The following is a 16,558-nucleotide window of genomic DNA, read 5'->3' on the forward strand; positions in this document are numbered from 1 at the left end:
TTACATTTAAGGTAATTATCGATATGTATGTTCCTATTACCATTTTCTTAATTGTTTTGGGTTTGTTATTGTAGGTCTTTTCCTTCTCTTGTGTTTCCTGCCTTGAGAATTTCCTTCAGCATTTGTTGTAGACCTGGTTTGGTGGTGCTGAATTCTCTTAGCTTTTGCTTGTCTGTAAAGATTTTAATTTCTCTGTCAAATCTGAACGAGATCCTTGCTGGGTAGAATAATCTTTCTTGTAGGTTTTTCCCTTTCATCACTTTAAATATGTCCTCCCACTCCCTGCTGGCTTGCAGAGTTTCTGTTGAAAGAGCAGCTGTTAACCTTTGGGGATTCCCTTTTATGTTATATGTTGCTTTTCCCTTGCTGCTTTTAAAATTTTTTCTTTGTATTTAATTTTTGGTAGTCTGATTAATATGTGTCTTGGCATGTTTCTCTTTGGATTTATCCTGTATGGGACTCTCTGTGCTTCCTGAACTTGATTAACTATTTCCTTTCCCATATTAGGGAAGTTTTCAACTATAATCTCTTCAAATATTTTCTCAGTCCCTTTCTTTTTCTCTTCCTCTTTGGGAGCCCTATAATTTGAATGTTGGTGCATTTAATGCTGTCCAAGAGGTCTCTGAGATTGTCCTCAATTCTTTTCATCTTTTTTCTTTATTCTGCTCTGCAGTAGTTATTTCCACTATTTTATCTTCCAGGTCACTTAGGCGTTCTTCACCTCAGTTATTCTATTGATTCCTTCTAGAGAATTTTTAATTTCATTTATTGTGTTATTCATCATTGTTTGTTTGCTCTTTAGTTCTTCTAGGTCATTGTTAAATGTTTCTTGTATTTTCTCCATTCTATTTACAAGATTTTGGATCATCTTTACTATCATTACTCTGAATTCTTTTTCAGGTAGAATGCCTATTTCCTCTTCATTTGTTTTGTCTGATGGGTTTTTACCTTGCTCCTTCATCTGCTGTGTGTTTCTCTGTCTTCTCATTTTGTTTAACTTACTGTGTTTGGGGTCTCCTTTTCACAGGCTGCAGGTTCGTAGTTCCCGGTGTTTTTGGTGTCTGCCCCCAGTGGCTACGCTTGGTTCAGTGTGTTGTGTAGGCTTCCTGATGGAGGGGACTAGTGCCTATGTTCTGGTGGATGAGGTTGGATCTTGTGCTTCTGGTGGGCAGGTCCCCATCTGGTGGTGTGTTTTGGGGGTGCCTGTGACCTTATTATGATTTTAGGCAGGCTCTCTGCTAATGGGTGGCATTGTGCTCCTGTCTTGCTAGTTGTTTGGCATAGGGTGTCCAGCTCTGTAGCTTGCTGGTGGTTGAGTGGAGGTGGGTCTTAGCGTTGAGATGGAGATCTCTGCGAGAGCTTTCACCATGTGGTATTACGCGAAGCTGGGAGGTCTCTGGTGGACAAATGTCCTGTACTCGGCTCTCCCACCTCAGAGGCACAGGCCTGACACTCGGTCGGAGCCCAAGGACCCTGTCAGCCACACAGCTCAGAAGAAAAGGGAAAAAGAATGAAAGAAAGAAAGAAAAAGTAAAATAAAATAAAGTTTTTAAAATAAAAAATAATTATTAAAAATTAAAGAGTAATACAAAAAAGAAAAAAAAGAAAGAGAGAAGGGAGCAACCAAACTAAAAAACAAATCCACCAATGATATCAAGCGCTAAGAACTATATTAAAAAAAAAAAAAAAAGGAAAAAACCAGACAGACAGAACCCTAGGACAAATGGTAAAAGCAAAGCTACACAGACAAAATTACACAAAGAAGCAAAAACATACACACTCACAAAAAGAGAAAAAGGAAAAAAATATATATATCATTGCTGCCAAAGTCCACCACCTAAATTTTGGGATGATTCGTTGTCTATTCAGGTATTCCACAGATGCAGGGTCCATCAAGTTGACTGGAGATTTAATCCGCTGCTCCTGAGGCTGCTGTGAGAGATTTCCCTTTCTCTTCTTTGTTCACACAGCTCCTGAGGTTCAGCTTTGGATTTGGCCCTGCCTCTGCGTGTAGGTCGCCTGAGGGCATGTGTTCTTAGTTCAGAGAGGATGGGGTTAAAGGAGCAGCTGATTAGGGCGCTCTGGCTCACTCAGGCCGGGGGGAGGGAGGGGTACAGAGTGTGGGGTGAGCCTGCGGCGGCAGAGGCCAACATGACGTTGCACCAGCCTGAGGCGCGCTGTGTGTTCTCCTGGGGAAGTTGTCCCTGGATCACGGGACACTGGCAGTGGCGGGCTGCACAGGTTACTGGGAAGGGAGGTGTGGATAGTGACCTGGGCTTGCTCACAGGCTTCTTGGTGCCTGCAGCAGCAGCCTTAGCGTTTCATGCCTATCTCTGCTGTCGGTGCTGATAGCCGTGGCTCGCACCCGTCTCTGGAGCTCGTTTAGGCGGTGTTCTGAATCCCCTCTCCTCGTGCACCCCGAAACAATGGTCTCTTGCCTCTTGGGCAGGCCCAGACATTTTCCCAGACTCCCTCCCGGCTAGCTGTGGTACAGTAGCCTCCTTCAGGCTGGGTTCACGCAGCCAACCCCAGTCCTCTCCCTGGGGTCTGACCTCCGAAGCCTGAGCCTCAGTGCCCAGCCCCCACCCAACCCGGCGGGGGAGCTGATAAGCCTCTCCGGCTGGTGAGTGCTGGTCGGCACCGATCCTCTGTGCGGGAATCTCTCCGCTTTGCCTTCTGCACCCCTGTTGCTGCGCTCTCCTCCATGGCTCCGAAGCTTCCCCCCTGCCCACCACCCCCCCCACCCCCGTCTCCACCAGTGAGGGAGTTTCCCCTCTCCTCGTGCACCCCGAAACAATGGTCTCTTGCCTCTTGGGCAGGCCCAGACATTTTCCCAGACTCCCTCCCGGCTAGCTGTGGTACAGTAGCCTCCTTCAGGCTGGGTTCACGCAGCCAACCCCAGTCCTCTCCCTGGGGTCTGACCTCCGAAGCCTGAGCCTCAGTGCCCAGCCCCCACCCAACCCGGCGGGGGAGCTGATAAGCCTCTCCGGCTGGTGAGTGCTGGTCGGCACCGATCCTCTGTGCGGGAATCTCTCCGCTTTGCCTTCTGCACCCCTGTTGCTGCGCTCTCCTCCATGGCTCCGAAGCTTCCCCCCTGCCCACCACCCCCCCCACCCCCGTCTCCACCAGTGAGGGAGTTTTCTAGTGTGTGGAAACTTTTCCTCCTTCACAGCTCCCTCCCAGAGGTGCAGGTCCCATCCCTATTCTTTTGTTTCTGTTTTTGCTTTTTTCTTCTGACCTACCCAGGTACGTGGGGAGTTTCTTGCCTTTTGGGAAGTCTGAGGTCTTCTCCCAGCATTCAGTAGGTGTTCTGTAGGAGCTGTTCCACATGTAGATGTATTTCTGATATACTTGTGGGGAGGAAGGTGATCTCCACGTCTTACTCTTCTGCCATCTTGAAGGTCTCCCATTGAGAGGTTTTTAAGAGAGGGAGAAATATTATTCAATTTGCATTCTTCAAAGACCACTTTGGCTGTTCCATAGAGAATGGACTGGGAAAGAGGTATAGAAGCAGGGAAGCCAGTTAGGAAGATATTGTGATAGTCCCAGTGAGTGATACCAGTGTCATGGAGTAGGGTGGTGGCAGTGGAGATATAGATAGAAATAGACAGATTAAATATTTTATATTTTCATGGTAGAACTGACAGGAGTTGTTGATGGGTTAGAAGTGGGGAGGAACCAATGATGACTCCTAGTTTTGGCTTAATCAACTGTGTGAATGGAGGGGTTATTCACTAAATGGACTGGGCTGGGGAAGGAATAGTTTAGAGGAAGAGGAAAAATACGTTTGTGAAATGGATATAAACTCACTGTCAAATTGAACTGGAAATGGAAATCAACTTGAACATTCATCAAACAATTCTTGATAAAGATAGTAAGGATGCAATGAGATGGTAAATGAGAGCATATTAGAAAAAATAAAGCTCATTAAGGCATTAAAGTCAAGGGGAAGCTGCCAGCTGTTCTGGCCCAAGCTTCCTAATACATCAAACCCAGGCTGAGTTCAGCTAAGCTCTGTAAGTTTGGGGCTGCCACTGGAAGTCCAACTCTGGCTTCAGCCTCAAGTACATAGTGGGAATAGTGGGAATTCCATTCATTCAAAAATTTTTGAGTATCTACTATGTGTCAGGTATTATTCTACACACTAGAGACAGTCCAGAACAAGACAGACTGGGACTTCATTCTCCCTCCCATCCCACCCCCATGTCATGCATATACTGAGACTAAAGTCCCGAGCAATTTTTTAACTGCATAAAGCTCTTTTTCACAACAACTGACTTAGAAACCAAGTGTTCCAGCACCTTCTGGCCGTTGGGATATTTGTGACCCAACAAATATATATATTTAAATATATATATATATATATATATATATCCAAGGTATATATTTATACCCTTTCCAAAGCAGATAAAGTAGTAACTTCTCCTGACTCAGGAGACTTGGGACCTCACCCAGTCCTGCCAGTAACTTGCTAAGTACATGACTGTGAGTGAAAGAGTCATTTTTGTTCTCTTGGTCTGAGACCTCTTCTGTGGAAAGAGAAGACTTAGCTAAATGTAGTGGTTCTCAAACTTATCTCAGCTGTGGACCCTTTCTCGAAGTAAAATCTTACGTAGAGCTCCACATATGAAACAGCTAAGAGTGGATCTTCGGCTGCAATGGGAGCAGAAGGCTCACAGTCCCACTCATCAGGCTCTCCTCATCTCCCAAGGTAGTTTCTGAGGCCCCCTCCCCAGAGAGCTCAAAGTTTAGAAGGTAGAAGTTTGAAAACCACTAGTTCAGATGATCTCCTGCAGGTCCCTCCTGTTCTAAGATTCCATTTCTCTATAACAAAAGCACTATAAACAGCAGAAAAACAAGACACAGTCCATTACCTTAAGGAGCTTAAAATCTAGTAGAGGAGATGTATTACAAGAATCAAGCAATTTGGCTTATTGAGCAGCTTCTATGTGCACGGGACCATGCTAGGTGTGCTGTGACACTTCCTACTTCTCTTCAGTTGAAGATTCTGGCTCATGGCATTCTGGCATCTTCTTCACCCCAAGTCCTGCCATTATCCTGGAAGATTCCAAGGTCCATATAGATCACCCACCAATGTCTTGACATCTCACTTCCTCAGTCTCCTTATCTCCAATTACCTTGTCATCTCTCCCACTTTGCCAACTACCTGCATAGCCACACTAAGGGTTGTATCATCAATAACTGCTTCACTTCTGAAATACTAGAATTGGACATTTGGATTCCAGCTTTCCTTTTTACATAATTTGTTCTCAGTGCAATCATAAATACCTTAACTTCCTTGTCCAGCTCCCTTTACTTGCTTCTTTATCCAATGCAGAGTCTATAGAGTTCATTTTTAAATCACTGTCCAAATAAAATATTCATTTCCCTTGCCCCATTGTCCTTCCACTCCATTTATGTGGTAGAACCTCAACCCTGGATAAATTCAACTGACTTCTCATGTGTATACTAAATGTTGCTAAACATAAATTCAGGGTCTCTGACCTTGACTGGACCCTCCACAGTCAGCTTTCCTTTCCATTCCTGCTCTCCCCAGTCAGATTTCTTTTCCTTTCTCCACAGTGATTATTTCAAACTTTTTCACTCTCTTGCAAACTCTGATATTTCTATTCCTCTCTGACTTTCAGCAGACGACTTTGCTTCCTGCTTCACAGAGGACACAAAAACCATTGAACAAGTCCTTTGGTTTCCTCTCAAGTTAACCCATTTGTACCTCTGTCCATCCTCCCTTTCTTCCTCCTGATACAATGGACAAAGTGGCCTACCTCCTGACTAAGGCTAGCTGTTTTCTGATTTTCTGAGTCCTAAACCTGCCCATTTGGGGACTCTTTCCCACCAGTATTTAAACATACACAAATTTCCTCTTAGCTTGGCTCCATAATCTCTTCTCCTCTTCACAATCAAACTTTTTGGAAAGCGTTATCTACACTCACCATTTTCACGTCCTCATCTCTCATGCCCTCCTCAATTCACTCCCATTCACCATCCCATGGGATGGGATCTAGGAAACGATCGGCAGGTGGACTCTCAACCACTGTGCCACCAGGGAAGCCCGGAACTACTCTTATTAAAGACTCTAACCACCTTCTTGTTGCTAAATTCAGCAGTCACTTTTTATCCATTATTTTGTTAGACTCATTGACAGTACCTGACACTTTTGACTACTCCTTTCTTCTTGAAATACCCTTGAGCCTGGCTTCTGTAACACACACTCTCCTGACTTTTCTCCTACTTCCCTAGCTGTTTTGTCCCAGTTTCCTGTTGGGAGCACTCCTTTTGTCCACATAGAGAGGTTTACCTTAGGTTTCTGCCTTTGAGTGTTTTTATCAACCAACATATGGGAACATCTTATCCATCTTACCATCTGCTTATTGATGATTCTCAAATTTATCTCCAGCCCAGGCCTCCAAACCCATAAATCCAACTGTTTGTTGAACATCCACACATGGCTGTTGCAAAGACACTCCGAAGCCACTGTCTCAACAGCTGAACTCCTCTGTCTGGTTTGACACCATCAAACCAGAAAATTAAGTCTTCCTTAACCTGTTCTCATACTCAAACCTCTGCCTATAGTACCTTCTTCCTCACTTCCTATACTCATTAATCCCTGAGTCCTGTTGACTCTGTCTCCTCTCAATTCCATCCACTTGTCTCCATCCTCACAAACACCATTACAATAACAGCCTCCTAACTGGTCTTGCTACCTTCATTTTGGTACCAACCATCTACTTTCCACACAGCAGGCAGAGTGATTTTCCTAAAGCACAAATCTGTTTGTGTCTCTCCCATGTTACTAAACCCTGAAGGAGTTTCTTATTGTCCAAACTCCCTAGTGCAGACATTCATGTTCCTTCATGGTCAAGTCCCTGACTACCTCCTCATTCTCATCATCTCCTTCCTCATTTCCTCTCTTCACACTCTAGGCTATAGCAGCATTGAGGTCACTTTTAGTTCCTCAAACAAATCGGCTTTTTCTTGCACATGTCTATCTCCCCTGAAAACTATTCTCCCATCTTTTTTCTTGGCCCTTAAATTCTCATACTTTAGGACTCAATTTAATTTGTCACGTCCTTTAAGACTATTTTTTGGTTCATTAGCCTAGACCAGAACCCCTCCTTTGTGCTCCCATAGTATCCAATACTCCCTTGTTTAACTGTTTATCTTCCCCCATCAGGCAATATGGACCCTAAGGATAGGATCTGTGTCTTATTTTGTAGCTTCAGTATCTACCTACAGTACCTGGCACATGGTAGATATGCAATTTATTGCTGAATGTGATTGTGTAATGGACCTGTGATAAGGGGGGCTGGGAAGTAGGGCACAGAAGATAAGCAAGCAGGGAAACATTATGAGAAGAGGAGAGAGGAAAACATATGGCAGATATGTAGACTTCACTTCTCACAGTCCCAGTGATGGGAAGCAGTTTGGACCAAGTCATGGAAGCAGGTGGCAGCAAGGACTTCTTTACTTGAAGTCCAGTATCTTTTTCATGGCAACGTTCTCCACCTCCAAATGAATTAAGGCCACAGCCTTGCTCCCTGGAGCAAGTATCTCTGCCAATTATCCCAAGTCAGCTGAGTGGATTTTTGTCAGCTTTGATTATTAATGTCAAATTTTTCTCTGAAAAGCGTTCAGATTGGCCATTTCATCTCCAGTGTCACTTACTTAATCTAGACTACTATCTCTTCATCTGTGGCGAATATCCAGATTAACTGGTCTGTCTTTCCTCTCCAATTCATCTCATGCAGAGTTATTAGGACTATCTCCCTCAAAAGCCCTATAACACTATTCTTGTGCTCAAAACTAGACTTTTTCCCCCATACAACAAACCTATATGTTGTGACCTGGCTTCTTGGCTCTTTGCTCCTGTGACCACTATTACACCTCTCCAGTATCTCTTCCCACTTCTGCAACTAGGTTTCATGACTGCGAATCTTGGACTTAGAGCTCACTCTAAACTTAAAACCAGTTTTTAAGAGGGCATAAAATTCAGGGGCCCAAAACTGGCAAAACAATCTCTTCTATTTTAGAACATTTACAAAGATAAAAATTTGGCTACACCTAGGCAATATTTTCTCAGTTCACTGAAAAGGTATACTTTAATATGGTATATAAGTAAAAACTGACATCTATTGTTTCCATTGGATGATCTATTTCTAGGTTTTTGCCCAGACAAAATTTGATTGCATCTATTAGTATTTGTGCCAAAACACAGTAATGCATTTGTCTAAGTCTCAAAAGTTTCTGTGTAAGATACTTTTGGTGGAAAAGTAGAAATACAAGAGTTAGAGGGCAAGATTAACAACAACAACAGCAAAAAAGGAAGAAAGAAAGAAAAAGGAAGGAAGGAAGGAAGGAAGGAAGGAAGAAAATTCTCAAAACAATTATCAGACATAATGTTAAATAAAAATAGCAAAAAACAAACCTCTCTGCAAAGTATAGTCTTAATTATTTAAAAAATACATATATATGTATGTATACAGAAAAAGGACAAGAAAGAAAAATTAGGACATTAACATCTCTCCCTGGGGGGAATTATGGGTTATTATAATCTCCTTATACTTTTCCATGCTTTCCAGATTTTCTAAAAAAGCATGTATTTATTTTTAAAAGCAGGAAAAAAAGTTTAAAAATGTAATAACATACCAAAAAACAAACTTTCTGGGGAATTCTTAGAACTAATTTTTCTATGCACATCATTTGGAAATGAATGTCAAATTTTTATAATAATCAAGCCAAATAAAATGTACCCCCCAAATAATTAAAGTGATATGGGATTTTCTCAGTTTACCAGAGTTCCTCTCTCTCTTCCTTTGGGCTTTGAATGTCTACTTCCAAAATTGGTACTTTAGACACAAGATCTTTACAGATATTTTCAGTTGTAATTAAATTAGCAACGGCAGTTTTTCTCCCTACAGTAAAATGATTTAATTGCTCAAATTCTTGTGAAAGCTTCAAGACCTGTAAAGTTAAGTGAAAAGACAAATATTCTATTTTGCCTACTTTTATGCATGCCTGTGAAAAAGTGTATTGATTCCATTAAATGCTTAATTATTGGCTTACATAATATAAATTGACATCCAAATTGAAGTCATTTTCCAATTTAACAATTTGCAGCTGTTACATAATCTAATACATTTTACCATAGGCACAAGAGTGCAAAAAAAGGGTGTATTTTTGGTCTCTGGGATTGGCTTCCCAGAGTGCTGTTTAGGGTTTTGTTCTATCTTTTAAAAAGCAAAAAGATGTAATACTCTATTAGAGCTTTTACATTATTACCACATATTTTTGTTCTCAAGTTTTTAGTGTACTTCATTGATTCATAAAAGCAATAATATACTATTGCAAGAAAACATTAGAAAGAATATTAGTTATGCATTACAGAGAACATATTTCTTCCAGTCTGCTCCTATTTGTTTGGAAACACATGAACATATAAGGGCTCCCAGACTATCGTAGTGATTCTCAAACTTTAATGAATAAGAGCATCACCTGAGGAGAATCCTGTCATTTGCAACATGAATGGTATTATTATGCTAAGTGAAAAAAGCAGATGGAGAAAGACAAATATTTCCATGTCTTTTGTGACTTGACCGCTCATTTTAAAAAATCACTGAATTCCATTGTATGTATGTACCACAGTTTTGCTTTGTTTGTTTTATTTTGTGTGTGTGTGTTATCGCTGTTGTTGTTTTAGTCCAGTCACACATAGAATGACATCTTACTTGCTTTTGGTTTTGGGAAATTATGAATAAAGTTGGATTCATGTGCAAAAAAAAGAGTGCAGTCTTACATTGCCACCCCACTCCTGAGATTCAGATCAGTGGTCTGGGCTGGGAAATGGAAATTTTCATTTCAAATAAGTCTCCCAGGTAATTCTGATGCAAGTGGATGCTTTGAGAATCACTGCTCTGCTGTGGGGTTTGGCAAAACATTTGTTCAGGTTTTTGTTTTGTTTTGTTCTTTGACAAACAGATTCCTTTCCTCAAAGATTGCTCTTTATATCTTCATATAAAATGAAAGAATGCCTCCAGAAGGCAGTAGAAAGGGTGGATGGGGGACAGTTCCAAGAATGGAAGATGAATCCCTCTCCAAGTATTGCACAAAGATAGACAAAAACCTGCCTGACTCCCATTCTGAGCCTCTCTGAAAGTGCAAAGTTTTTATAGTTACTATGTTTGATTCTAAGAACACAATGGATTTAATTCTAAAGATCAATTTAGGTTACTTAAAGGAACCCTTTTGGTCTCCTAGGCCTTTTCAATTTTCTGGAGAAAAATTACAGTGTGTGATATGGGTTATAATCCCATAAATCCATATAATCTTCCATGGACTATAACCTATCCAGGGAGAAGGTTGGTTTTACACTGGACCTTAGGAGGTGGGAAGATACGGATAGGTGAAGAAGAGACGATAGCGTATTTTAAGCATGATCAATATGGTCAAAGGTATAGTGTGGAACTGAGTATGGAGTATTTGTGCAGAAGTGAGGAGGATGGTCTCACTGGAGTAGAGGCTACAAGATGAGGAGCTGAGGAAATAAGATTGAGGGGGAGGGATCAGATTATGAAGGGACCTGAAAGACAAGAATTTCCTTAATGAGCTTGCATTATTTTTGTAAGCAGGATAACAGATTCCAAAATGCTACTTAATCACTGATTTTTATAGTCATTGTAAAAATTTAAACATTAAAAATAGTAAAAGTTAGTTTCTTAAGAAGTAAAGAAAGCCAAACAGAATTTAGACTTGATGTTCTAGCAAACTAAGAATTGCTGAAGGCTTCTGAAGAGGAAGGTGACTTTGACACTAAGTGCTTTCTAGGTATTCTGGATTCTCACAGGACAAAGTTGGTGGATATCGTAGGTGGGCAGCTTTGCTCTTTATCATGAAGAAAGGTAAATCCATAGGACCTTTCATGGCACAGATGCTGTGCAACAGGACAAACTCTGTTCCACAGGCTCCTCCCTACCAAAATTTTATCCTGGTTACATAGCTCAGTCTCATAATCAGCCATATTCAAGTACCATGAAGTATTCAGTTGACTGTTCCACTTTATGCTTGAGGCCCTAGAGTACGGAGGACAGAGCTTAGGCTGAGAATCACCAGGCAACTTGGTAGTTGTTTAATATCCTGAATCTGGTGTTCGTATCTGTAAACTTAGGAAGCTGGCCTACATGAACACACCCCTTCCCAGCCCAAATAAAACCACAGCCTATAAAACAGGGGCTTTAGTAAATACATAAAATACAATTTTTTAAGCCACTCTTAGCAAGACTACCTTTAAGTCTAAAGCACTCTATGTTCTAAAGAGAAACTGGAATACAACTAAAGAATCAAAGCTTCAAAATTGAAACTTTTAATGAGTAAAATTTTGATGGAAACAGAATACATATAGTCTCAAAGTACCTCCCCACAAAATATTTATTAATTGCAAAGGGAACAGTAATAACTTTACAGTGGAGAAATCTGGCAGAGAGTACCATACCCAAAGTAAATAGAACAAAAGGATATCCTTTTGTCTTCTGATACAATGCACTGAGAAGGATATAACATCACTTCTGTAGTATTCCTGCCAAAATTATGTAACCTAAATTATATTGTGAGGAAACATGAGAAAAATCCAAATTGAGGGACATTTTTCAAAATAAATGATTTGTACTCTTCAAAAATAGCAAAGTCACGAACAACAAAGAATGAGGAACTGTTGCAGATTCAAGGAGCTTTCGAGATGTGACAATGAAATGCAATGTACAGTTGTGTGTGATGCAAGAGAGAGAGGCTGATAAAGCAAATGTGGTACCATGTTAACATTGGGAGGGATAAAAGTATATGGAAAGTCTTTATACTATTTTGCAACTTTTCTGTAAGTCTGAAATTATTTCAAAATAAAAAGTCTTTTAAAAGAGAGGGAGAGAAAACCAGATTACCAGGACAGTGATCTGGATCTCTGGTTTTATACTGTACTCTTCTCACTTCATTTCATTCTCTATGTTAAGTTTTCTGATGATATATTGAAAGACAAGATCCTTCAGTTGTACATTGTGATGAAAACTCATCTTGCTGACAAGGTCCCCAAAACAAAGCTTAGATGTAGGATGTGCCCTACATATCTATCCTCCCAGGCAGCGAACCCTATTTGCTGGACCTTTCCCTCCTTAGGTCACATACTATTTGATCTATGTCCCAATCCCTCAGCAACTTACTCCCTGACTTCAGGGTAACAACTTCATATAGGATAAATTTGGCCTTGATTTAGTCCTCCACTTCACATGTGGTATTAAAATATAACTCAATATATTTTAAGTGTTGTGATCAAGCCTTTAGTCCTTCCTACCATTTTAATCAACTTCAAGAGAGTGACTGAGGAAGGGAATTTTTCAACCAGAAGTTGATGATAACCTAATAGGTAGGACTCTAGAAATTACACTACTGGCAGTCTCTCCATTTAGTGTTGGACTAACCTTCATCTGGTAGTGCCATTTTATACTTGGAGAATGAATTGGGGTTGGGACATTTAAACATTTTCTGAATTCTAAGTATAAGCCTGATTTTCAGTATAATTGGGAAAGATGCTTTGATTCTAAGCCTTTAAAGTTGAAGACATTTTAGTAAACCTCTGTTTTTGCATTTTTTATTGTGGTAAAATATAAAAAAAGTAACATTTACCATTTTAATCATTTTTAAGTGTGCAGTTCAGTGGTATTAAATACATCCACATTGTTGTGCATCCATCACCACCATCCACTCCCATAACTTTTTTCATTTTGTAAAACAAACTCTATACCTATTAAATAACTCCCCAATTTTTCCCTCCACATAGCTCCTGGCAACCAGCATTCTACTTTCTGTCTCTATGATTTTGACTACTCTAAGTACCTCATATAAGTGGAATCAAATAGTATTTGTCTTTTTGTGACTGGCTTATTTCACTTAGCATAATGTACTCAAGGTTCATCCATGCTGTAGCATATTGCAGAAATAGCTTTTTTTTAAGGCTGAATAATATTCCATTGTATGTATATACCACATTTTGCTTCATCATTCATTCATTGATGGACACTTGGGTTGCTTCCACATTTTAGCTATTGTGAATAATGCTGCTATGAATATGTGTGTACAAATATCTGTTCAAGTCTCTGCTTTCAATTCTTTTGTATATATACCCAGAAGTAGAATTGATGGATTATATGATAGTTCTATTTTTGAGTTCACCTTTTACATTATAATATGTGCCTTAAAAACTAAGCCATTGGGAAGCTTATTTAAAGTAAAAAATTTATAGATTAATCCTAAGAGTGAAGTACTGGCTGAAGTCTGAATATTTACTCTGAAATACAGCTTGATTTATAATCCACACTATAAGGCAATTTATTCTATAATAATAAAAGAAACTCCAATTTCCAAGTTATCTTTTACTGAAATTAGTTTCCTTTTATCTTATCCTCATAAAAGATATGTCATACATCAAACATTTAAATATGTAATAATTTAGTCTCACCTTTGCTTCTAATTCAGAATTCTCTCTTTGTAGCAGGTCATATGCTATTAAAAAATGGTCTCTGTCTTCTTCTGCCCCTGGAAGACTTTGAATTTCACTATAAAGGCATATAAGTTCTGACTTTGATTTTTGCAATTCCTGATTAAGAAATGACAATATTTAGTAGAATAAAATAAGACTTTCAATAGAAAAGGTATACTATTGCTATAAAGGAGTCTTTGAAATGATTCTGACAAATTTTTTGCTTTAAATATTTCAACCTGTCCTCTGGCAGACAGACTCCTTTCTTTAGTAAAGCAAAGATTCCTTAAATCAATTAATTAAACTAAGCATTTTTTCTAAATTTGCCTTTCTCTTTTAATGCCCTCCCTGCTCCAATTCTGAAAAAAAGTACCCAGAAATTAAACACAAGGAAGCTCAGAGAGCCAAGGCAAACCAGCCCAAGAGTAGCAGGCTCCCTCCTGCAGTGGCCAAAGTCTGGGCACTGGGGCCTCCACACAGAGCCTGATAGTAAAAGCTGGTGCAGCATAAGATAGTTCTAGAAGCTAGCAGCAACCGGCCCAGAGGGGCTTTCTGCACAGGGGCAACCCTAACAGGGTCAGGCTGGGTAAGAAGTGTTGTTTGTTGGTCTTGTCAAAGAGCTCCTTCCCATAGACTACCAGGAACTGGGCTCCATGTGCCCTGTAGGAGGCCAAGCCTATGGCCCTGGCTCTGGACAAGGCACTCAGGCAGTGGAAAGCAGCCCCTGGACCGGCCATGGTTATGGATGGTCACATGCCATAAGCATTCTTAATTTCTTTCATTTATAGGTTCAAAGACTGGGTTTCTAGTTATCCCTACTTTACGCAAGACTTGTATAAAGGTAAATCTTCAGCAACTCCTGCATTAGTTATATTACCTGTTTTAAAATGTATCTTTTTATTTTATTTTATTTATTTATTTATTTTTTTTGTGGTATGCGGGCCTCCCTCTGCTGTGGCCTCTCCCGTTGCGGAGCACAGGCTCCGGACGCGCAGGCCCAGCGGCCATGGCTCACGGGCCCAGCCGCTCCGCGGCATGCGGGATCCTCCCAGACCGGGGTGCGAACCCGGTTCCCCTGCATCGGCAGGCGGACGCGCAACCACTGCGCCACCAGGGAAGCCCCAAATGTATCTTTTTAAAGTTACTTTTTATAGAACAGGTGCTATGTGGTTTACCTTTAATCTTGTGACAACCCCATAAGGTAGGGTTATTGAAACTGAGGCTCCAAGAACTAAAGTGATCTGCCTAAATTCATATAGCCAGGAAGTGGAAAAGTTGAGATTCAAACTGTCTGACTGACTTCAAACACTGTGTTCTTCACTACAAATTACACTGTCTTACTTAATAATGCATATTCAGTGACTTAATCAACTAGTGTTTCCTCTAATCCTCTGATTTTTTTTCCATATTCATGAGAGAAAACATTTTAGTTAGATGTAGATTTTAATCAAATTTCTGCATTGATGACATGGAATATGCAGTGTTTGATTGGTGGATGACAGGGCCTGAGAGTCAGGCCATGGTGCCCTATGAAGGAACAGGTGACATAAAATTTATTTAGGAGAGGAGCTACTTGGTATATTCCTAAAGGCTTGAGATCAGAGAGGGAGGAAAGTGTTGATGAGAAAGGCACTGGGCAAAAAGGAAAGAAGGTAGGGAGTGGCCACCCAAAACCATAGCAAGAGGGCAAGTAGTATCAATGCCCTACCTCATTTCATGGAAAATTCCTATAAGTCATCAGCATGGGATATAGAGTATTGTGCTAGCTCTCACCCACCCTGCAAACTGATTGTCACCATCCTCTAAATTAGTGATCTAGACTTCCATGAACTCACTTCCAGGTCTCTCTTCCAAATATAGGCTGGTATGTCTCCTGATAGACTTTTCCAAGATGGTACGACCAGCAGTTAAAAGGAGAGACAAGTCCGGGCCACTATGACCACCATAATAATCAAATCCCTTCTACTTAAAGGACTCTTTTTGGGTAATGTTGGAACTCAGCCTGGAGAAACAACAGTCACCCCATTGTTACTGGTATAAATAATATTCTATAGCTATAATTTATTTTAAAATAAAAATGAATGATAACATGAAATCCCTAAATTACAAATGCAAAAAGAGGAAAATAACATCCTGAATGGCAAAATACCTCACTTTCAACTTTCAAAGCCTTCTGCACAGTATTAAGATCAGATGTCAATTGCTTTTTCCTTTCTCTCTCTTCTGACAACTCACTTTCAAATATTTCAATTTTTTCTTGGCTCATTTTCAATATCTGCAAAAAGTATTTTACATAATTAATTCTATATACAATAATCATGTATACTATAAGTTCTGATAATACTTTTCTGCCTAAACAATTATAAAGTCATCTAGGGGAGGGACAAACCTGGGAAAAAATAGTTTATGGTACCATAGCTCATAAGATAGGTTTTCCTCTCTAAGCCTGTTTTCTCAACTGTAAAATGGAACTAATATTTGTCCTACATACATTATAGCCATCAGAGTAGGAGTCAAATGTGATTTTCAAAGTATTTTGTAAGTTTTAAGCACCTACAAAATATAAGGAATTTTTATTTTATTTGGTAAGAATTTTATCTTACCAAATTGATGATAATAATAATAGTAATTTCACAAATAATGAGAGCAATGACTATTTTATTTATTTAGTGCTTACCATATGTCAGACATTATAGTAAATGCTTTACATGTATTATCTAATTTTGTTTCCCAGTACCCCTATGAGATTAGAACTATTATTATATTCTTTTTTACAGAGAACATAGGTGAGGCTCAGATAGATTAGGTAATTTGTGCAAGGTCACATAGTCAGGACTGGGATTCAAACCAAGGCTAATTTATAAGCCCTTGCTCTTATTTTTATTTTATTTAAACAAACTGAGGTATAATTGACATAGCACATTATATTAGTCTCAGGTGTACTACATAACGATTCAATATTTGTATATTTTGCAAAATGATCACCACAATAGTTCAGTTAACATCCATCATCACACA

At 39.9% G+C, this 16,558-nt stretch overlaps 1 protein-coding gene and 1 pseudogene across 1 annotated transcript in view; both read right to left on the reverse strand.

The window, feature by feature from the left end:
* Positions 1 to 16,558, reverse strand: part of CCDC30 (coiled-coil domain containing 30) — a 168,196-nt gene that overhangs the window by 72,413 nt on the left and 79,225 nt on the right. The window contains exons 11-13 of the mRNA XM_055082633.1: positions 15,690 to 15,815; positions 13,520 to 13,657; positions 8,813 to 8,982 (exon numbers count right to left, since the gene is read on the reverse strand). Coding sequence (XP_054938608.1) covers positions 8,813 to 8,982; positions 13,520 to 13,657; positions 15,690 to 15,815 — 434 coding nt within the window. The remainder of the gene's footprint in view (positions 1 to 8,812; positions 8,983 to 13,519; positions 13,658 to 15,689; positions 15,816 to 16,558) is intronic.
* Positions 13,937 to 14,277, reverse strand: LOC102985589 (transmembrane protein 256-like; annotated as a pseudogene).

The sequence above is a fragment of the Physeter macrocephalus genome, chromosome 3 (assembly GCF_002837175.3).
Source record: "Physeter macrocephalus isolate SW-GA chromosome 3, ASM283717v5, whole genome shotgun sequence".
Taxonomy (NCBI): Eukaryota; Metazoa; Chordata; class Mammalia; order Artiodactyla; family Physeteridae; genus Physeter; species Physeter macrocephalus.